This window comes from Salmo salar, chromosome 06 (genome assembly GCF_965601325.2).
Source record: "Salmo salar chromosome 06, fSalSal1, whole genome shotgun sequence".
Classification (NCBI taxonomy): Eukaryota; Metazoa; Chordata; class Actinopteri; order Salmoniformes; family Salmonidae; genus Salmo; species Salmo salar.
In genome coordinates, this window is record NC_138296.1 from 71,750,027 (window position 1) to 71,772,306 (window position 22,280).

The window sequence follows — 22,280 nt, forward strand, 5'->3', positions numbered from 1 at the left end:
ACACACACACACACACACACACACACACACACACACACACACACACACACACACACACACACACACACACACACACACACACACACACACACACACACACACTCCAACAGGCCTTTTAGCTATCAATCCCTATTATTACCGTATTTTTTTTTTTCATTGGTCATTATTAATTAATTTACATTTAGTTAACACACAGCCATAATATATGTTTTTTTGTTGTGAATATCAATTTATATTCGTTTAAGAAATACTTTGAAGTAATTCATGTTTATGTATAACCAAATATGAAACGAAATTTGACAGAAATTAGCCTGACTTAACCGACAAAACGTTGCTCCTGAGCTACACACACGCACACACACAAGTGCAGGCATTGACTTGGCAGCACGCATAGTGTGTTGAACCACATAATTCAAAGTATGACTGTCAAGGGGAAGAGCGGGACAATGAAGTGGCCTCGTGTGTTTACATTCACAAGTGTTGATGACAGGTATAAATCTGTCTACGAGAGAACAACAACGCTCGACACATCCGACGCGGAGGACTAAAGACTTGTCTGGCGTCGACCATCGGGCCGGACCGTGACTGTATAGGTTACCAACCGACCCAGCACTCAGTCTCCATCATCTCTAACAATGGTAGAAACATTCGTTAGGTCCAAAAAAAAAGAGCATTATATTTAACGTTATGTTTATGCTATTTTATTGATGGATTATTATTTGTGTTATTATTAGGACTAATTGTTTTGTTTTATTTGTGTTGTTTATTGTATTGCTATTATTAATAATAGTGTTATTATTTGGTAAGCCCTATTGTTGTTGTTGTTATAATTATTATTATTGACTGGCTAACACCACAATTTACAATAATAAAGGTCTTCATCGTAATCATTCAGCAAGTGAAACATATTATTGAATGTCCAGGCTCATTCAATCAAATTAAAGAACATGTTTTATTTCTATCTCATGTTTTTGTTTTTACTTTCTTGGGCGGTAAATGTCATAAACCATTTTGAAATGTGAGAGTCATACAAATACAATCACGCGCAACGAGTTGATTTGTAATAGGCACGAAGAAAACGTTCACAAAAGAAAACCTTTTTTCATAAAATGTTTACATCATTCGATACGTTTTTTAAGATACACTGTGTTATTTGTTCCATAATTTGACAAATTGTGGCAATCAATGAAAACCTGAAGGTGATAGTCTGAGCAAAAATGATCATACATGAACTGCCACATTGACTTTGCTAAAGGGGAAATAAATAGGTGGAAAACCTAAAAATATATTATTTCTCAGTTGCTTCACAAAAAATTATAGGCCTACGTATGTTACATTGTAGGCCTACTTGTATTTTATTGTTTTGGATTACATATTTAATCTCATCTGAGAAATATGCCGTTGATCTTCTGGTATTTACAAAGACAATCTCTTTAATCGTATGATCTTCTTCAGGAAACAATTCAAACACTAGCTGGGGTAGAGTAGGCTTCAGTAGTCACCGTGAAGGGTGGGTCGAGAGAGAGAGAAAGGTAGCGGGAGAGAGAGAGAGAGAGCGCGCGAGAGAGATGATAACATGAGAGCAGGAATCTTGTCCATTACTGTGCCTCGGCTTCCCACTCCTCTCCTCTCCGGAGAGATGATGATTATTTTATTGTAGCCTACACTAGGCTATAGTCTATTCGGCGAAGAAGGAAAAAAACGATTTGAAATGGTAGCCTATGTTTGACTACATGACAAGAGTCCGTTTACAGAAGAAGTTGGAGAGAATTTCTGTTGGATTACCAGCAATCATTCACACGTTAGCGAGGAGCCTGTGGACACAGCTGCTATCATAACCAACTATCAACGCTGATGGTCACCCCAGAGGAGCAGATATGTACCAGGGCATAACCATGACAACCAACCACGGACCCTCGTCGTACGAGCCCAGTTTCCTCCACAATGCCTCCCCCACAACCTCACCGGTGTACGTGCCCACGACCCGGGTCACCCCCATGATCCCCACGCTGCCTTACCTCCAGACACACGGGTCCTCGCAGCAGAGCAACCCCGTGTCAGGCCACCCGGCCTGGGCGCAGCCGGGTTCCGAGTCGGTGCCCTCCTACAACACCGGCAATGCGCACCACCCTCCGGTTTCCCCGCGGTTCGCCTTCTCCACCAGCCCAACTCTCTCATCCGGGGTCGCCGTAGCTCGGGAGACGAACACGTTTACTAGTCCGCTCAACATCTCCACCAACGGGAGGGATCATTACGGGACGCGAAGCCTCGGCGGGTCCTACCACAGTCCGTACCCGGCCTATATGAGCCCAAACATGGGCGGGACGTGGGCCACGTCTCCATTCGACAGCTCCGTCCTGCATAGCCTGCAGTCCGGGGGCCAGACACGGCACCCCAACCTAGGTAAGACTGGTGAAAACATGGTCAGAAATATCCACCATTAACATTTTCGTGTCAGGTTTTCCATTATCTACAAATGTTTTGCTAAAAAAATAGCTTTCAAATTCAGATGAAGATATTGCCAAGAGTAGGCCTATATTTCAGTTGTTTCATTACTAGAATTAAAGCTATTGGTAAACGTCATACTTGATTCAGTAGGTTATTAGGCCTATCCAAAGGTCAACACTCAACAACCGTTCGTTAAACTGCGCATAACAATATAGGCTATATATCTCCACATTTGTATCCAACTTTGAACATGTATATCTTTCCAAGTCTTCCGGACATAATGTTATTCATTTAACATGGTTTCCATCAAATGAAAGCCATCCAAATAATACAACTCTATATCACCGAAACACTTGTATAGGTCTCATTACAGCCTTAGTCATGATAACTGTAATCAGTGGTTTGAAATAAACAGAGTCAATGCATTGCTTGAACACGTTGGGAGGGTTATATCGTATGAGTAGCCTATCCTACGATATTTCTATCATTTATTATCATTTGTCATTTGTGATATTAAAGAATACTAATAGGCCTACGGGGTAGATAGAGATAGGCCTAGGGCTCGACAATATTGCACATTGGGGCATGCATTGAAAAAAAATCTAACTGCATAGCCAGCCCAAGATATTGCATTTTATGGATTTTTTTGTTGAAGAAAATATGTTTTATTCCTGTTAATTGTAGGTTTTAGGTCTCAGACTGAGCAAAGCATTTTAATGGTCAAGTAATGGCAATTTTTGCCTTGTCAAACCAAGGAAATGAAAGAAAAAAAACAATCATAACACAGTTTAACTGTATAATAAACCATTTAAGAAGCTGGAAATAGACTAGCCTACCTAGGGCAGGTGTAAGAAATAGTTTAGGATATAGGCTATAGTATGAGTCTTTACCATTAATAAATGATCAAGTGTTTTATATATATCTCCACACTATGAGATTTAAATAATATTGTGAAAATTATGATAATTCCCTGTTATTGTAAGAGCTGTTAGAAAAGAGCCTGACATTTCAGCCTGTTTTGGTGGAAGTTTGGCCTTCCATGGTGATATCACCATGTGGTAAATTAGTTAATAGACCAATAAGAAAGAGATTTCCAAACATCTCTGCCAATAACAGCACATTTTCTGTTTCCCCCTCCCCACTCAAACCACGCCCAGACAGTCCTCGCAAAATTCTTGCTTGAGAAATTGTTCTTTGCTTCTTTTTTTTTTAACCATTTAAATTGAAAACAATCACAGTAAGGTACTTCATTGTTACCCAGAAATGATTTGATATTGAGATAAAAACGGCTGCATTGGACCTTTAAAAAAAATCCACATTTGTAGAACTACAAATATTCAAGTAATTAAAATCTTATTTTGACAATACCCGCGTTTCTCAGAACAATTGTTATTTATTTACTCCCTTCTGTCTGATAGCTTATTTATCATTCACAGACGCGTTCGTCTGTATTTACTCCCTTCTGTCAAATGTAACATTTTAAAAGAAGCAAGGGGAAATGTTATTACATTATAAATCAAAGCAGACTAATTCCACCCAGTTATTATCAACATAAATTAGAGATTGCAAATTTAGAAGTCATTCACTTCGGATAATAAGTGAATACATTCCAAAACTATGATCCCTATTTAGCCTACCACTTTGTTTAAATTAAATGTATATGAATTTGACATCATTTTTGTGAATGTAGCCTAAGATACATTTATTTTATTTCAGTCATCTGCCACAAACGACTCAAAATGAAAACCTAATGCACTTTAAATTCTACCTAAACTGATATCGCAATTCAACCGATAAGAATTTCAATAGCAGACCACAAGATGAATGGATGTCTCCTACATTATGCATGGTACATCAATCAGAAATATCAAATCGTTTTAGTTTGGTCTCATGTTCATAATCTTAAAACGCCTGCTACGCACGATGACACAACTGCATTTAGGCCTACAAAGCTTAACGTCTCATGTTATTGGGAATACAATAATGGTATAATTATATATCACTCTTGTGGTGCAGATGATTCTATTTAAGAATGGATATAACCCTGTCATCACAAATGAAAACTGAAGGGAGAGGCGAAGCTCACGGGGAAAACCATGGACAGAACGCCTCCTGTTCATCACAGAGAGAATCAAAAAGGTTCAAATAACAAATATGAAACACGATTCAACTTAAAGATAAAATATCAGAAGAAAATAATTCCACCATTACCATTTTTAATTTAGAGTGCAGGTTGAGGCCAGTTTATTCACAATCATTGACTGCCCAAAACGAACATTTAGTTATAAGATATTCATAAGCCTACTTTAATCGGGATAATGTGATCCTAGATAAAATGAAGGTTGTTTCTCCCTCCTGACGAGTTCAGTATGATTGGTGCAGGTGGTTCGGGGACTTTAGTTCACACTGAATGATAAGACTGAATTCCACACATTGCAACTGGAATGGAAATCGCTCTGGTTACAATGTGTGTCAGAAACTAGGCAATATTTACATGTCAAATAAAGTCCAAGTAAAAACCACTGCTTACTGGTCTGGTGGTGGGAGTACACAGCATAGACCTACATTCATTACTGATCTAAACTCTTCCAAAAGGGTTCTTTGTCCGTCCCCATAGAAGAAACCTTTTTGCTTCCATATTGAATCATTTCAGGATCCATGTAGAACCCTCTCTGGAAAGGGTTCTACATGGAACCAAAACGTTTTTTTTAAGGGGTTCTCCTATGGGAACAGTCAAATAACCCTTTTAGACTCCAAATAGCTACTTTTTTTTCTAAGAGTGTACTGGATGTTAGATGTATAGAATATTACTATACACTGAACAAAAATATAAACGCAACATGTAAAGTGTTGGTCCCATGTTTCACGAGCTGAAATAAAAAATCCCAGAAATGTTCCATACGCACCAAAATATTATTTCTCTAAAACTGAGTGCACAAATTGGTACATCCCTGTTTGTTAGCATTTATCTTTTACCAAGATAATCCATCCACCTGACAGGTGTGGCATATCAAGAAAATGATTAAACAGCATGATCATTACACTGGTGCACCTTGTGCTGGGCACTTAAAAATGTGCCGTTTTGTCACACAACACAATACCACAGATGTCTCAAGTTTTGAGGGAGCGTGCAATTGGCATGCTGACTGCAGTAATGTCCACCAGAGCTGTTGCCAGAGAATTGAATGTTCATTTCTCTACCATAAGCCGCCTCCAACATTGTTTTAGAGCATTTGGCAGTATGTCCAACTGGCCTCACAACCGCAGACCACGTGTAACCACGCTAGTCCGGGACCTCCACATCCGGCTTCTTCACCTTCGGGATCGTCTGAGGCGGGGCTATGCCCTCCAAGGCCCACCCATGGCTGCCCCCCTGCACAGTCATGTGAAATCCATAGATTAGGGCCTAATGAATTTATTTCAATTGACTGATTACCTTATATGAACTATAACTTAGTAAAATTGTTTAAATTGTTGCATTTTGCGTATATATTTTTGTTCAGTATATTTGGAAAACATTTTCCATCTCAAAAGGGCATTAGCCGGTAGTCTACGGCTAATGCTGATGCCGTCTACAGTTGGTGCATATGAATTGGCTGATTCTGGATCTGCTTCTGAATAGGAACCTCTGGGACATGGATCTGCCTCAGTATGTAGTTTTGGTGAACTCCGGACACAGTGATCAACAGTTAATCACAATAGGATGGTAGTTTGACCACAAGCACTGGTTTGGATTGTGTCATCATCACCTTTGTCTGATTATATGTTACTTAGTCTGTGATGGGTTTCTTGCTCTGGACCTTATGTGATCTAGTAAGACCATCACTTTTTCTATGGAGCTGTCCACATGTGCACTGATCTATGGCTGAGATAATGTCTTTGGTCCAATCCACATTTTTACAATCACTCCCATTGGCAAATCTTTCCTACACAGCCAACCACGGATAGAAGTAGAAACCAAACCTGGATTTAGATTTCAACACAGGAACAATAACATTGCAAGGTACCATGATCATATCAAAACAAACTGCTATCATATGAGATTTCCAGTGTAGATACTTCAGTTTTTCAGATAACACATCGATTTAATGCAACCCTCTCACCTCTCTGGGTGCTGTTGTACTTCAATCCAAACCCATTACTTTAGACTGAGTTTATCAGGGCTCTACTGTGGAAGAGAGAGTGAAAGTCGCTAATGTTCCAGAGGTGGACTGAGTGAGAGGGAGGAAGAGAGGAAAACTCCCCAAGACTCAATTTTCCTGTGATAAAGCACATGAAAAAAATCCCAATATCAGATTAGATCAGCTATATTAAATCCTTACGCATTACATTCTGGAATATATTATACATGAAAAACATCCCAATATCAGATTAGATCAGCTATATTAAACCCTTACACATTACATTCTGGAATATATTATACATGAAAACATCCCAATATCAGATTAGATCAACTATATTAAATCCTTACACATTACATTCTGGAATATAATATACATGAAAAACATCCCAATATCAGATTAGATCAACTATATTAAATCCTTACACATTACATTCTGGAATATATTATACATCTAGGTGTAAGGATTTAATATAGTTGATCTAATCTGATATTTGGATGTTTTTCATGTACTTTATCACAGTAAAGATGTTTATTAGTGTAACTTGCAGTATTTGAGCGAAAGGCCTATCATTACGGCCTGTGCTTGATTTTATTCTATGTTTTGAATGTAAACACATCAGCAATTTAGAATGATAAAATCACATTAATTCTAAACATAATGGTAAGCCCTTCAGTTATGTTCTTGAGGGATGTACAGGAGACACATTTCTTGTCTATAGTGGGGAAAAACTATCTGGTGCAAATATGGCCCATCAGGGGAAGCAGAGTAGCACATGGGGTCATACTAAGTGTTGCAAATTGAGAGCCGCACACAACGCTCATTGACATCGATGCATGATTTACCCAAAAGCTTGAGTTCCATCTGTTGTTCTGAAGTTAAGATTCTGCCCCAGGGAGACTGTTTTCACTACCATTGAATTCCATTCCAATTGAAAGGTGTTTTTCTCATGATAAGCTCTTCAGAAAATTGAATGAACCAACAGCAATAGGTAAATGCTACATTCTGTTATTTTGAAGACTTCATGGGACAGGGTTATATTGTGTTCAGATGGAACATTGAAATAGACACTTCAAAAAATATTTTACTCTTGACCTTATAGCACGGACTGCTGGTGCTGATATTTCTCAACAATAGACCCACAGAGATAACGATACTTAGTGACCTTCTGTGAGATTTATACACATGGATGTGCATATAGGATCTTCATTTGATCACTCTTTTTTGAAAATCTTCCAGATCCTCAGAAGCTTCGTGATTTACATAAATGAACTGAAAACCCACACTAACACATGGCTATATTATATTAACAGTATTGCACTTTTCAGTGGTGTAAAGTACTTAAGTAAAAATACTTTAAAGTACTACTTATGTAGTTTTCTGTCTGTACTATACTTTACTATTTATATTTTTGACAACTTTTACTTTTACTTCACTACATTCCTAACGAAAATAATATACTTTTTACTCCATACATTTTCCCTGATACCTAAAAGTACTTGTTACATTTTGAATGCTTAGCAGGACAGGAAAATGATCCAATCTACGGATTCATCAAGAGAACATCCCTGGTCATCCCTACTGCCTCTAATCTGGAAGACTCACTAAACACAAATGCTTTGTTTGTAAATTATGTTTGAGTGTTGTAGTGAGCCCCTGGCTATCCATGAATTAAAAAAAAACAAGAAAATTGTGCCATCTGGTTTGCTTAATATAAGCAATTTGAAATTATTTATACATGTACTTTTACTTTTTATACTTAGGTATATTTAAAACCAAATACTTTTAGACTTTTACTCAAGTAGTATTTCACTGGGTGACTTTCACTTTTACTTGAGTCATTTTCTATACTTTTACTCAAGTATGACAATTGGGTACTTTTTCCACCACTGACACTTTTCATGTAACTTACTTTTGGGCAGCTAACAGCCTAACCACCAACCAAGCAGGATTATGGACTAAACTTTCAAATCCTGTTGATGCAGGATTATTTTGCTGTGACAGTATAGGTCAAATTTAGATCCTACATCTGTTCTTGAGCAGTTCTTTTGTCTATTGTCTTGTGTTTCTGCCATGTGTCGGCTAGCTTCTACCCGGCCCAAGGTTGCCCTTCCCTGCACTGCTGTAGCTCTGCTTTGTTGTCAACCTTGAAAGAAGTCTGCCTCTACCTCCAGATATCAGCCTACACACATTCCCTAGAAACAACCCACTGAATCAGATAATGCATCTATAGTTTTAAACACTGTTTCATTTCAATTGACCCATACATTCATGTTTTCCAAATGCCAAATGTTGTGTGATTATATGAAGTATATACACAATATAGTTAGATACTGCATCTGACAGCGTGGTTAAGTGCTGACTGGAGATACCCTGTTAGATTTATCAAACATCATAGTATCTCTATAGAGATTGACCATTTGTATAAGCTGAAGCTCTATTCCATCTCTATTTCCAGCCTAGCCCTTTATCAAGGGAGGAGCTGTCAGATAAGGAACAATTCCAGACCTCTATGGTGTAGTGTGTTAGTATCATAGAGAATGATAGAGGCCTCTAGTGGCCAAAAGGCTGTTTTAGCATGTTGAGCACCATTAAGGGCTTCCACCAAGCTTCCGCCATTTTAAAGTAGTCAAAGTAGTCAACTGGATGAGGATTCTATGGGTTGTAGCCTCAATGGTGCTGCTCATGCTGTCACAGACGCTATAAGAGCACAGATATAAAGATTAGTCTTCTATCTAGCTCTATGGTTAGTATGGACAGGAAGGAGAGAGCACCGTCTTCTGGTCAGGAGTTGTCACTGCTTCTGCACACACTAGCATCATCTGAGTTGATTTTCAAGACTGGATAAACCGTTTGATGTTATTCTGTGATTTTAGGTTGTTATGTAATGTTTAGGTAAGCAGTGTTTGCATTTATTTTCCAATACCTCTCTCTCTCTCTCTCAACTCTCTCGCCCCCCCCTCTCTCGTCTCCTTCCCTCCAACAGAGCTGTATGATGACTTCGCTGAGGGGCGTGAGTGTGTGAACTGTGGAGCGATGTCCACCCCACTGTGGAGACGGGATGGTACGGGCCACTACCTGTGTAACGCCTGTGGACTTTACCACAAGGTGAACGGTATAAACAGACCCCTCATCAAACCCCAAAGACGGCTGGTAGGTGACAAGACAAAATTTCATCTTCAACATATAGTACACACAAGACAGTAGCATTGTCTCTCTTTCTGTATTCCTCTCTCTTTCCTTCTCTCCCATTCTTTCTACTCCACTTTCTCTCTCCCACACACTCTTCTTTCTCATTCTGTACGTGTGTAAATACAGACTTTTTGTAAATTGGTGCTATTCTCTGCTTATTATCTATGCATACTTACTTTAACTCTACCTACAGTTGAAGTTGGAAGTTTACATACACCTTAGCCAAATACATTTAAACTCAGTTTTTCACAATTCCTGACATTTAACCCTAGTAAAAATTCCCTGTCTTAGGACAGTTAGGATCACCACTTTATTTTAAGAATGTGAAATGTCAGAATAATAGTGGAGAGAATTATTTATTTCAGCTTTTATTTCTTTCATCACATTCCCAGTGGGTCAGAAGTTTACATACACTCAATTAGTATTTGGTAGCATTGCCTTTAAATTGTTTAACTTGGGTCAAACGTTTCAGGTAGCCTTCCGCAAGCTTCCCACAATACATTGGGTGAATTTTGGCCCATTCCTCCTGACAGAGCTGGTGTAACCAAATCAGGTTTTTAGGCCTCCTTCCTTGCACACGCTTTTTCTGTTCTGCCCACAAATGTTCTATAGGATTGAGGTCAGGGCTTTGTGATGGCCACTCCAATACCTTGACTTTGTTGTCCTTAAGCCATTATGCCACTACTTTGGAAGTATGCTTGGGGTCATTGTCCATTTGGAAGACCCATTTGCGACCAAGCTTTAACCTTCTGACTGATGTCTTGAGATGTTGCTTCAATATATCCACATAATTTTCCATTCTCATGATGCCATCTATTTTGTGAAGTGCACCAGTCCCTCCTGCAGCAAAGAACCCCCACAACACGATGCTGCCACCCCCATGCTTCATGGTTGGGAGGGTATTCTTCGGCTTGCAAGCCTCCCCCTTTTTCCTCCAAACATAGCGATGGTCATTATGGCCAAACAGTTCTATTTTTGTTTCAGCAGATCTTTGTCCCCATGTGCAGTTGCAAACCATAGTCTGGCTTTGTTATGGAGGTTTTGGAGCAGTGGCTTCTTCCTTGCTGAGCGGCCTTTCAGATTATGTTGATATTGGACTCGTTTTACTGTGGATATACATACTTTGTACCAGTTTCCTCCAGCATCTTCACAAGGTCCTTTGCTGTTGATTGATTTGCACATTTTGCACCAAAAATACGTTCATCTCTTGGAGACAGAACGCGTCTCCTTCCTGAGCGGTATGATGGCTGGGTGGTCCCATGGTGTTTATACTTGCGTACTATTGTTTGCACAGATGAACGATGGTACCTTCAGGTGTTTAGAAATTGCTCCCAAGGATGAACCAGACTTGTGGAGGTCTACATTTTCTTTCTGAGGTCTTGACTGATTTCTTTTGATTTTCCCATGATGTCAAGCAAAGAGGCACTGAGTTAGAAGGTAGGCCTTGAAATATATCCACAGGTACACCTCCAATTGACTCAAATGGTGTCAATTAGCCTATCAGAAGCTTCTAAAGCCATGAAATCATCTTCTGGAATTTTCCAAGCTGTTTAAAGGCACAGTCAACTTAGTGTATGTAAACTTCTGACCCACTAGAATTGTGATACAGTGAATTATAATTGAAATAATCTGTCTGTAAACAATTGTTGGAAAAATTACTTGTGTCATGCACAAAGTAGATGTCCTAACCGACTTGCCAAAACTATAGTTTGTTAACAATAAATTTGTGGAGTGGTTGAAAAACAAGTTTTAATGACTCCAACCTAACCTACAAACTTCCGACTTTAACTGTACATGTACATATTACCTCAATTACCTTGACTCTGTACTGGTACCCCCTGTATATAGCCTCGCTATTGTTATTTTACTGCTGCTCTTTAACTATTTGTTACTTTTATTTCTTATTTTTTACTTATCTATTTTTTACTTAAAACTGCATTGTTGGTTAAGGGCTTGTAAGGAAGCATTTCACTGTAAGGTCTACTACGCCTGTTGTATTCTGCGCATGTGACAAATAACATTTGATTTGATTTTATGTGGTGGATTTCATTTGATTCACCCTCTCTGTCTCTCTCTCTATGTCTGTCTCTCTTTTTCTCTCTCTCTCTTTCTTTCTCTCTCTCTCTGTCTCTATCTATCTCTCTCTTTCTGTTTCTCTCTCTCTTTCTCTCTGTTTCTCTCTTTCTCTCTATATATCTCTTTCTCTTTATCTCTGTTTCTCTCTCTCTCTTGCTCTCTGTCTCTATCTCTATATCTCGCTCTCTTGCTGTTTCTCTCACTCTTTCTTTCTCTCTCCCTCTCTTTCTCTCTCTTTCTCACTCTCTCTGTGTGTTTCAGTCTGCATCTCGAAGAGTGGGTCTGTTGTGCACTAACTGCCACACCACCACCACCACACTGTGGAGACGCAACGCAGAGGGAGAGCCTGTCTGCAACGCCTGTGGTCTCTACATGAAACTACATGGGGTTCCTCGTCCCCTAGCCATGAAGAAGGAGGGGATTCAGACACGCAAACGCAAACCCAAGAACCTCAACAAGTCCAAACCTGGTCCGTTTGTGTGTGTGTGAATGTGTGTGTGTGTGTGTGTTTGTTTGTGTGAGTGTGTGTCTGTGTGTGTAAAGTAACCCTGGTCTCTGTGTTGTAGGGACTCCAGGCATGGATGGCCACACCCCCAGCAGCACTCCCAGTGCCCCTTGTAACTCAGAGGAGCCTCGCCAGATAAAGACAGAACCAGAGGCACTCAGCCTGTACTCACACCACCACAACACACACACACAGGTTAGTCAATGAACTCTCTCTCTCTCTCCACACACACACACACACACACACAAACACACACACACAAAGCTCTTAGCCCACCTGTCTTCCTTTCCCTCCAGGTTTCGGGCCTCCCAGCATATATAAATGCCCAGGGTGGGGCCCTGCCCCTTAAGCTGTCCCCTGGGGGGCACGGTGGGTCCTCGGGCTCCAAGAACGAGCCCTGGAACAGCCTGATCCTGGCCTAAGACAGAGAGGATCACCGCTGACTTCTCACACCAACCTACACACAGCACAGCTACTGTACCTTCCTTTCTGAGCTCCGGCACTAAGTCAGGTCTGGAGCACAGACACACAGAACCAGCCGGCATAGAAAGATGGGAATTAGACACATAAGGAGAACTGTTCAGGTGCAGAAACACATATCTATAGAACCAATGACAAAAAGAAGAGCGAAAAAAAGTGAAGCACACATAGCAGGTCTTGATCGCACTCCCTCAATTACCCTGTGCTCACAGGAACCTCCAATGTGCGAGGGATAATATAGGACAAGACAAAAACAATCCTCTGTTTATTCAAAGTGATTTGATTTCCTTTTACCCACTCGCCGGACGTCACTGTTGAATGAACTCCATGGACTTCATCACTCTGTATAGTGTGATTGCCTACTGCAAAAACAATGCTGTCAATTATTTTCACCTTTTCCTAATGTATTATTACTAGCTACTATGACATTTGCATCCTAGTCATCTTTACTGTGACCTTTTGCTTTGATCTTGTGTATGACAAAACTATTATTTGATTTAAAAAATATACTATTATCTCTTACTGATAAACTACCTAGCCTGGCTACTATGCTGCGTGTGATGAATGGGACATGGATTTAGTGGCACATACCGCCCTCTGTAGATTATAATGAAATTGTCCACCCATGAAAGGGGCAGAGTATGTTCCTACAAGCAAGAACTCTAAAAGATTATCCTTCCCAAAATAATTGTAGTAATCTCTGATATTTCCATGTCTGTTTATTTCAGTGTAATTGGGTAGGTTCTACACCCTGGTATTTATTCTACTGAAAACAAAAACAATATTTCATTCAAGAAACAAGCATTTGGAAGCAAATACTGTTAACAAAACATATATTTTAACTATAAAATGTTGTGCCTTAATTTGCTTGTAAATTGCAGGAGGGAAACACGCATTTGGTATGGTAAATAGAGGAGCATTGTCACATGTAATTGACCATGAAAATATGAACATACATTTCTATGTAAAGACTTCACTCCAGTATAATTGTATAATACACCATTGTGATATACTGTAAGTTACCCTTGAGAACCCCTACTACACAGTGAGAGATGGCACCTGTATCTCCATGAGCTCGATGTGCACTAACTAACACTGTACTTGATGCCCTTCCTTAGTGTGCACCTGTAGCTGTACTGAGGAATGTAATAAAGACAAGCATTTTGACACATCATTGTTATTATACATATTACATTCAAAAGGAAAATCACTCTTCCTCAACAAAATGATGAGAGGACAAATAGGCAGACAGATAGAATATGTTGTGCATTGTGTTTCAACAAGTCAAGGGCCAATATCCCTGCTGAAGCTAAGAGCAATTCAAGGGACATCGGCGAAAACTTCTCAAGCCTGATCTGGAAACTTTATCTGACCTATCTGTATGTAGTCTTTAGTAAGAGCAGTGGCATCCTTGATGAAAAGCTGGACAACCCCCCTGTTGAAGTTTTCGATTAATCTCTCCCTGAGAAGATCAGCATATTTGTCCTGTACCATGTCTCCCCAGCAATGCTCAAATGACAGTCTCAGTTTAGTACAATCTGTGTCACATATTTCTGGGTTGAAACTGTAATCAAGGGCAAATGCCTTCCCTTTCTCTAGGTACTCCTCTAAACACTCTTTTTCATCTAGAACAGAGGGATGCACAGCCTCAAGCATAGTGATAATTTCCTGTGTCAAGACTTCACTCTCGTCTTGCAAACCTGATGCTGAAATTACACAGACCTTTTTGAAATAGGTTTTTCTGCCCCTTTGTGGAGTAGTGTTATCTAGATGGAATTTAAAATTCCTGTTTTCCTGGCTCAGCCATCTTTTGATAGTCAAGAACATCATTTCACATAATGGGACTAGATTATTTCCAGGACTTTTTTTAATCCTATTCAGGTAGTTTTCATAATCATGACTTCCAAATAATAGCTCAAACTGGGCATAACTGACATCTTTGAATACATTCTCTTTGGTTCCCTTGAAGCCCCAACACTTTCTGTAGCCAATAGAAGTCCTAACCCCATGGTGAGTGTACCATTCAAAAGCCTTCCGCATTAGATTTAGCATACATGGTTCAATGGTTCTTGCCAAACAGGGGCTGTTCAAGGTGAATAGATACACATTCCAGTCTTCAGAAACATCCTCAGATTCAAGGAGTTCTTGAGTTTGTTTGATGATAAGATCTTCGCTGTGTTGTCCATTGTTATAATTGGGGTAGTAGGGTCCATACATGATGACGTTCTCTGGTTTCTCTAGAACCGCCCATGAATGCTGCTTATCCTCTGGTCCACATTCCTCTGTGATGTCATTATAAAATCCCACAAACTTCTTGTTGATTGAATCATCGAGGAAAACGTCATTGATATCATCTCCAGACTTGATATGCTCTAAAACCCTGTTGACAGAGTTCTGTGGGTCGGCCCAGGGATGTAGCCTGTCTAAAGATGATCTGCCATTGGATATCAAGTCCTCGGTCTCTACATTTAAATAAACGTCAGCCCCTCCCAGCTCCTCTCCAGCACCATCCAACTGAGACCATTTACGCTTCATTCTTTAAAAGGGGAAATAAAAAATTAGTCCAAAAAGCATTAAAGCAAGTCTTCTCCTGCTTGAGATGTGTATAACATTGATACGAGGAGCATGTAAGGTGATTACTGTATCATTATGTTTACATACAAAAGCTACATACAAAAACAAGCTACCTACAAAAAAAGCTACCCACAAAAAAAGCTACATAAAGTACTGGAAAACATGGCAACTCCCAACTTTGAAGCGTTTGTATAAAGATGAGTACAATTCTTTAGTATAAACCCCATAAACCACAGTGAATAGGGTTGTGTGAGGCTGCTGTATATGGCCATAAGTATATAAAATGTACAGTGAAGTCAAAAGCATGTCAAAGTAAATACCTATTCATCTGAACGGAATGTCAGAGGATACATCAGTTACATGTACAGTTGAAGTCGGAAGTTTACATACACCTTAGCCTTATACATTTAAACTCAGTTTTTCACAATTCCTGACATTTAATCCCAGTAAGAATTCCCTGTCTTAGGTCAGTTAGGATGACCATTTTATTTTAAGAATGTGAAATGTCAGAATAATAGTAGAGAGAATGACTTATTTCAGCTGTTATTTCTTTCATCACATTCCCAGTGGGTCAGAAGTTTACATACACTCAATTAGTATTTGGTAGCATTGCCTTTAAATTGTTTAACTTGGGTCAAACGTTTCAGGTAGCCTTGCACAAGCTTCCCACAATACGTTGGGTGAATTTTGGCCCATTCCTCCTGACAGAGCTGGTGTAACTGAGTCAGGTTTGTAGGCCTCCTTGCTCGCACACGCTTTTTCAGTTCTGCCCATACATTTTCTATAGGATTGAGGTCAGGGCTTTGCGATGGCCACTCCAATACCTTGACTTGTTAAGCCATTTTGCCACAACTTATAAGTATGCTTGGGGTCAATGTCCATTTGGAAGACCCATTTGCGACCAAGCTTTAACTTCCTGACTGATGTCTTGAGATGTTGCTTCAATATATCCACATAGTTTTCCATCCTCATGATGCCATCTATTTTGTGAAGTGCACCAGTCCCTCCTGCAGCAAAGCACCCCCACAACATGATGCTGCCACCCCCGTGCTTCATAGTTGGAATGGTGTTCTTCTGCTTGCAAGCCTCCCCCTTTTTCCTCCAAACATAACGATGGTCATTATGGCCAAACAGTTATATTTTTGTTTCTGCAGACCAGAGGACATCTCTCCAAAAAGTATGATCTTTGTCCCCATGTGCAGTTGCAAACCATAGTCTGGCTTTTTTTATGGAGGTTTTGGAGCAGTGGCTTCTTCCTTGCTGAGCGGCCTTTCAGATTATGTCGATATAGGACTCGTTTTACTGTGGATATAGATACTTTTGTACCTGTTTCCTCCAGCATCTTCACAAGGTCCTTTGCTGTTGATTGATTTGCACATTTTGCACCAAAAATACGTTCATCTCTTGGAGACAGAACGCGTCTCCTTCCTGAGCGGTATGACGGCTGCATGGTCCCATGGTGTTTATACTTGCGTACTATTGTTTGTACAGATGAATGTGGTACCTTCAGGTGTTTGGAAATTGCTCCCAAGGATGAACCAGACTTGTGGAGGTCTACAATTTTTTCCAGAGGTCTTGTCTGATTTCTTTTGATTTTCCCATGATGTCAAGCAAAGAGGCACTGAGTTTGAAGTTATATCTACAGGTACACCTCCAATTGACTCAAATGATGTCAATTAGCCTATCAGAAGCATCTAAAGCCATGCCATCATTTTCTGGAATTTTCCAAGTTGTTTAAAGGCACAGTCAACTTAGTGCTTATAAACTTCTGACCCACTGGAATTGTGATACAGTGAATTATAAGTGAAATAATCTGTCTGTAAACAATTGTTTGAAAAATTACTTGTGTCATGCATAAAGTAGATGTCCTAACTGACTTGTCAAAACTAAGGTTTGTTCACAAGAAATTTGTGGAGTGGTTGAATAACGAGTTTTAAACTAGTGTCACGGCCGTCGTAGTGAGTAGACCAAAATGCAGCGGGTACGTGAATGCTCATATTTACTTTTATTAGAACATTAAACAAAACAAGAAAACGAAAAAAACGAACGACAGCTAAACAATATTGCAGGCTAACCATAGCAGTGCAAAAACAACTTCCCTCAAAAGACAGGTGGAAAAAGGGCTACCTAAGTATGGCTCCCAATCAGCAACAACGCTGTACAGCTGTTCCTGATTGAGAGCCATATCAGGCCAACACAAAGACATACACAACATAGAAAGAACATAGAAATACAAAACATAGAACAATACCCAAAACCCCCCGACAACATAAAACAAACACACCCCTGCCACGCCCTGACCAAACTACAATAACAAATAACACCTTATACTGGTCAGGACGTGACAACTAGTTTTATTGACTCCAACCTAAGTGTATGTAAACTTCCGACTTCAACTGTATCTCATGATAAGAACATGATTACTTAAAATAATGATATTATTATAAACGATTGTTACAAGAATAGTAAGTATTTCTTTACTTACTGGGAAAAATCCGTTGTATTATTGACTTCTTGACTTCTTGCCTCAGGCAACTCAGAAAACACTGAAACCAATTTCAGTTTACTTCTGCTTCAGTTAGCTGATCAAATGTATTTGACTATAGTGCAGTATTTCAAGTATCTGTTGTCCAACACATGAGTCTGAGTAGACTTGTGTATTAGGCACAGGCAGAGCCATGGATCGCTAAGAAGATCCTCCTTTGCTTGTCAAGGCTCCTTTATGAAAATTAACCATATAATGTAATGCATGAGTCCGTATTTATGCTCCTCCTTGTGTTGGCCTTAAATGCAAAGCAGTGATGAAGTCCTTTCACCAGCCAATCATTGTGTGTAGCCAATGCATAAACAGTAGTTCAGCAACAGAAAAATTATCTCATGGATGGCCCATACTAGGCCCATATCCAGTCTGGCAAGTTCATCCAAGGTTGTAAATAACTTCTTGACATGTACATGTAGCTTTTTGACACACAGTATGGGTTCATGCCTATAGGCCTCTTCGATTTTCTGGGATGCATCATATTCTTTCACACTTGACTATTACGCAAATGATATCCTATTGTTATAGCCCTGGTTATGTTCATGTCAATACCTGTATGGGAGTGTGGGAATTAAATGAACAAATCTTTAGGAGGAGGAGTAATTATTGCTCATAATATCTCTATTACCCTTTTCTATACTGCCGTTTGGGCTTGACACAAAATGTCTTTGTTGAATCCGTGCTCCAGGTGTGGTGCTTGCCTCAGGTTTCATTCTAATTTAAACATGAAGTAGTTCCTCTGGGGCGCAGATCCCTGCAGATGGTAGGCCTACAATAGCTGTTTATAACTGGATTTGTTTCATGTTTATTTCTGTTCCTATTCTCTAAATGGAAAGTACAGACAGAGGTCCTCCTCCAATGGATTGTATAGATAGCCTCCTCAAAAACAGCACGAGTCGTCTCAGAGCCATGCTGAATAAAATGTTGGTCAGGCTTAGCATGGCACTGTCTTACTTAAATAATATTTCATGATCAGAACTGCCTGGGTGGACTGGGCTAAGGCGGGTACTTACCCACATTTCCACAGTGAAACAGAGAGAGAGAGAAACAGAGAGCGAGAGAGAAACAGAGAGAGAGAAAGAGAGAGAGAAAGAGAGAGAAAGAGAGAGAGAACGAGAGAGAGAGAGAGAGAGAGAGAGAGACAGAGAGAGAGAGAGAGCGAGAGAGAGAGAGAATGAGAGAGAGAGAGAGAGAGAGAGAGAGAATGAGAGAAAAGGAGAGTTAGAGAGAGAAAAAGATAAACAGAGAGAGAGGGAGAGGGAGAGAGGAGGGGAAGAAATGTAGAGACACAAAGAGAGAGAAATAGAGAGAGAGAGACAGAGAGAGAGAGAGAGAGAGAGAGAGAGAGAGAGAATGAGAGAGAGAACGAGAGAGAGAGAGAGAGAGAGAGAGAGAGAGAGAGAGAGAGAGAGAATGAGAGAGAGATATTTATTTTATTTATTTTTTATAATTACTTTTATTATCACTATTTCACATGACTATTATGTATTACTTTAATACAATGTATATCGTATACAGTGATGCTTTGGCAATATTGACGAAACGTTTTGAATTTGAGAGAGAGGAGAGGAGAGAGAGGAGAGGAGAGAGAGAGAGAGCAAGAGAGAAGAATAAGAAGAGAGAAGAGAAAGAGAGGGGGAGGTGAGAGAGAGAGTGAGCCAAGGAGGGCCTACAGCAGCACCTAGATCTTCTGCACAGATGTCAGACCTGGGCCCTGAAAGTAAATCTCAGTAAGACAAAAAATAATGGTGTTACAAAAAAGGTCTAGTTGCCAGGACCACAAATACAAATTCCATCTAGACACCGTTGCCCTAGAGGAGAAAAAAAACTATACATACCTCAGCCTTAACATCAGTGCCACAGCTAACTTCCACAGCAAATTGAGACTGCATGCAGAATTCGGCAAAAATATCCTCAGTGTACAACGTAAAACACCAAATAATGCATGCAGAGCAGAACTAGGCTGGTACCGCTAATTATCCAAATCCATAAAAGAGACGTTAAATTCTACAATCACCTAAAAGGAAGCAATTCCCAAACCTTTCATAACAAAGTCATCACCTACATAGAGAGGAACCTGGAGAAGAGTCACCTAGGCAAACTGGTCCTGGGGCTCTGTTTACAAACACAAACAGACCCCACAAAGCCCCAGGACAGCAACACAATTAAACTCAACCAAATCATGAGAAAACAAAAAGATCATTACTTGACACATTGGAAAGAATTAACAAACAAAAAACAGCAAACGAGAATGCTATTTGGCCCTAAACAGAGAGTACACAGTGGCAGAATACCTGATCACTGTGACTGACCCAAACTTAAGGAAAGCTTTGACTATGTACAGACTCAGTGAGCTCAGCCTGCTATTGAGAAAGGTCGCCGTAGGCCGACCTGGCTCTAAAGAGAAGACAGGCTATGTGCACACTGTCCACAAAATGAGGTGGAAACTGAGCTGCACTTCCTAACCTCCTGCCAAATATATGACCATATTAGAGACACATATTTCCCCCAGATTACACAGACCCACAAATAATTTGGAAACTAATCCAATTTTGATAAACTCACATATCTATTGGGTGAAATACCACAGTGTGCAATAACATCAGCGAGACTTGTGACCTGTTGCCACAAGGGCAACCAGTGAAGAACAAACACCATTGTAAATACTACCCATATTGAGGTTTATTTGTTTTCCCTTTTGTACTTGAACTATTTGCGCATCATTACAACACTGTATATTATCACGTTTCAGGAAAAGTTCCAGATGCAGACGGTGTCAAAGAAACAAACGTTTCTTACAATAACAGTGGGCAGGCAAAACGACAGGTCAAGTGCAGGCAGAAGTCAGTAATCCAGATCAGAGTCCGTAAGGTACAGTTCGGCAGGCAGTCTCGGGGTCAGGGTAGGCAGAGGTCAATAATCCAGATCAGAGTCCGTAAGGTACAGAACGGCAGGCAGTCTCGGGGTCAGGGTAGGCAGAGGTCAATAATCCAGGGTGGGGTGACAAGGTACAGAACGGCAGGCAGTCTCGGGGTCAGGGTAGCCAGCGGTCAGTAATCCAGTGTGGGGTGACAAGGTACAGAACCGCAGGCAGGCCCATGGTCAGGGTGGGCAGCGGTCAGTAATCCAGGGTGGGGTGACAAGGTACAGAACGGCAGGCAGGCTCAGGGTCAGGGCAGGCAGAATGGTCAAAATGGGAAAGATGGGCGACACCTGGAGGTGGGTGGAGACAAGGTCAAAGACAGGTGAAACAGATCAGGGTGTGACATATATAGACATAATATGACATGTGAAATGTCTTTATTCTTTTGATACTTGTGTGGTGTGTGTGTAATATTTACTGTTCACTTTGTATTGTTTATTTCAAACTTTTGTTTATCCATTTCACTATCCTTGGCAATGTAAACATATCTTTCACATGCCAGTAAAGCCCCTTGAATTGAACTGAATCGAGAGAGGGAGAGAAGAAGAAGAAGAAGAAGAAGAGAGAAGAGAAAGAGGGGGAGTAGAGAGAGACAGGGAGGGGGATTCAAGGCCCTCAGGTGAAAGGTATATTTCAGGTTGATCCACTAAATTGTAGTGAATCTGCTGGTGTAGCTCACTGATCTGTAGGCTATTTAGAAAAGCAGAGCTCAGCCAGTCTCCTGCCCCAGTTACAGGTTCAATAGGCTTTACTGTACAAGTGTCAATCTGAAGACTTTTTTGTGTTTTGTGTTTTCTTCTAATGTAAAAATGTGCAGCTCATATACAGTAGCTTTATTATTCACACACACGCACACGCCACACACACACACACACACACACACACACACACACACACACACACACACACACACACACACACACACACACACACACACACACACACACACACACACACACACACACACACACGAACACACACACAGACACACACACGACACACACACACACACACACACACAAATGCACAACTTCACAAACATACACACAGGTCATGCCAGTCTACTGTATGAAAACTATCCCATCATATGTACAAAAAGGGCATGTTGATAAATGAATTATAATAAATAAATGAGCCTAAAATCTAGGACATGGGTTACTGTTGACTTGGCCTCAGAATAACAAACTATTTTTTGGTAATTAAAACTGGTGATGTACAGTGTGACACAACAACAGTATCTGTCACACTCCGTCCGGATGGTCTCTCGGCTAGGTTAAACAACGTATCATCCAATCAGATGCCTCAGTTTGGAGAAACACGGCCGGGTCGGGACGTCACACCAGCCGCTCTAGTCATCCACTGGTCGACAGGCACTGAGCCCATGATTTTCTGACCAATCACAGGCGTCATTCGATCTGACGA

The 22,280-nt window shown here is 40.3% G+C and overlaps 1 protein-coding gene across 1 annotated transcript; it reads left to right on the forward strand.

Moving 5' to 3' along the window:
- Positions 1-1,532: 1,532 nt before the first annotated feature.
- Positions 1,533-13,991, forward strand: gata4 (GATA binding protein 4). Its single transcript, XM_014205425.3, has 5 exons — positions 1,533-2,403; positions 9,556-9,722; positions 12,099-12,306; positions 12,404-12,537; positions 12,639-13,991. The coding sequence occupies exons 1-5, from the start codon at positions 1,878-1,880 to the stop codon at positions 12,762-12,764; spliced, it is 1,161 nt and encodes a 386-aa protein (XP_014060900.1). The 5' UTR covers positions 1,533-1,877; the 3' UTR covers positions 12,765-13,991.
- The last annotated feature ends 8,289 nt before the right edge of the window (positions 13,992-22,280 follow it).

Bases quoted from the DNA above. Each gene is read 5' to 3' on its own strand.
- gata4 (XM_014205425.3), top strand. From the start codon at position 1,878: ATGTACCAGGGCATAACCATGACAACCAACCACGGACCCTCGTCGTAC. The intron at 12,307-12,403 runs GTCCGTTTGTGT...TCTGTGTTGTAG, and splicing joins CCTCAACAAGTCCAAACCTG to GGACTCCAGGCATGGATGGC. The intron at 12,538-12,638 runs GTTAGTCAATGA...CTTTCCCTCCAG, and splicing joins ACCACAACACACACACACAG to GTTTCGGGCCTCCCAGCATA.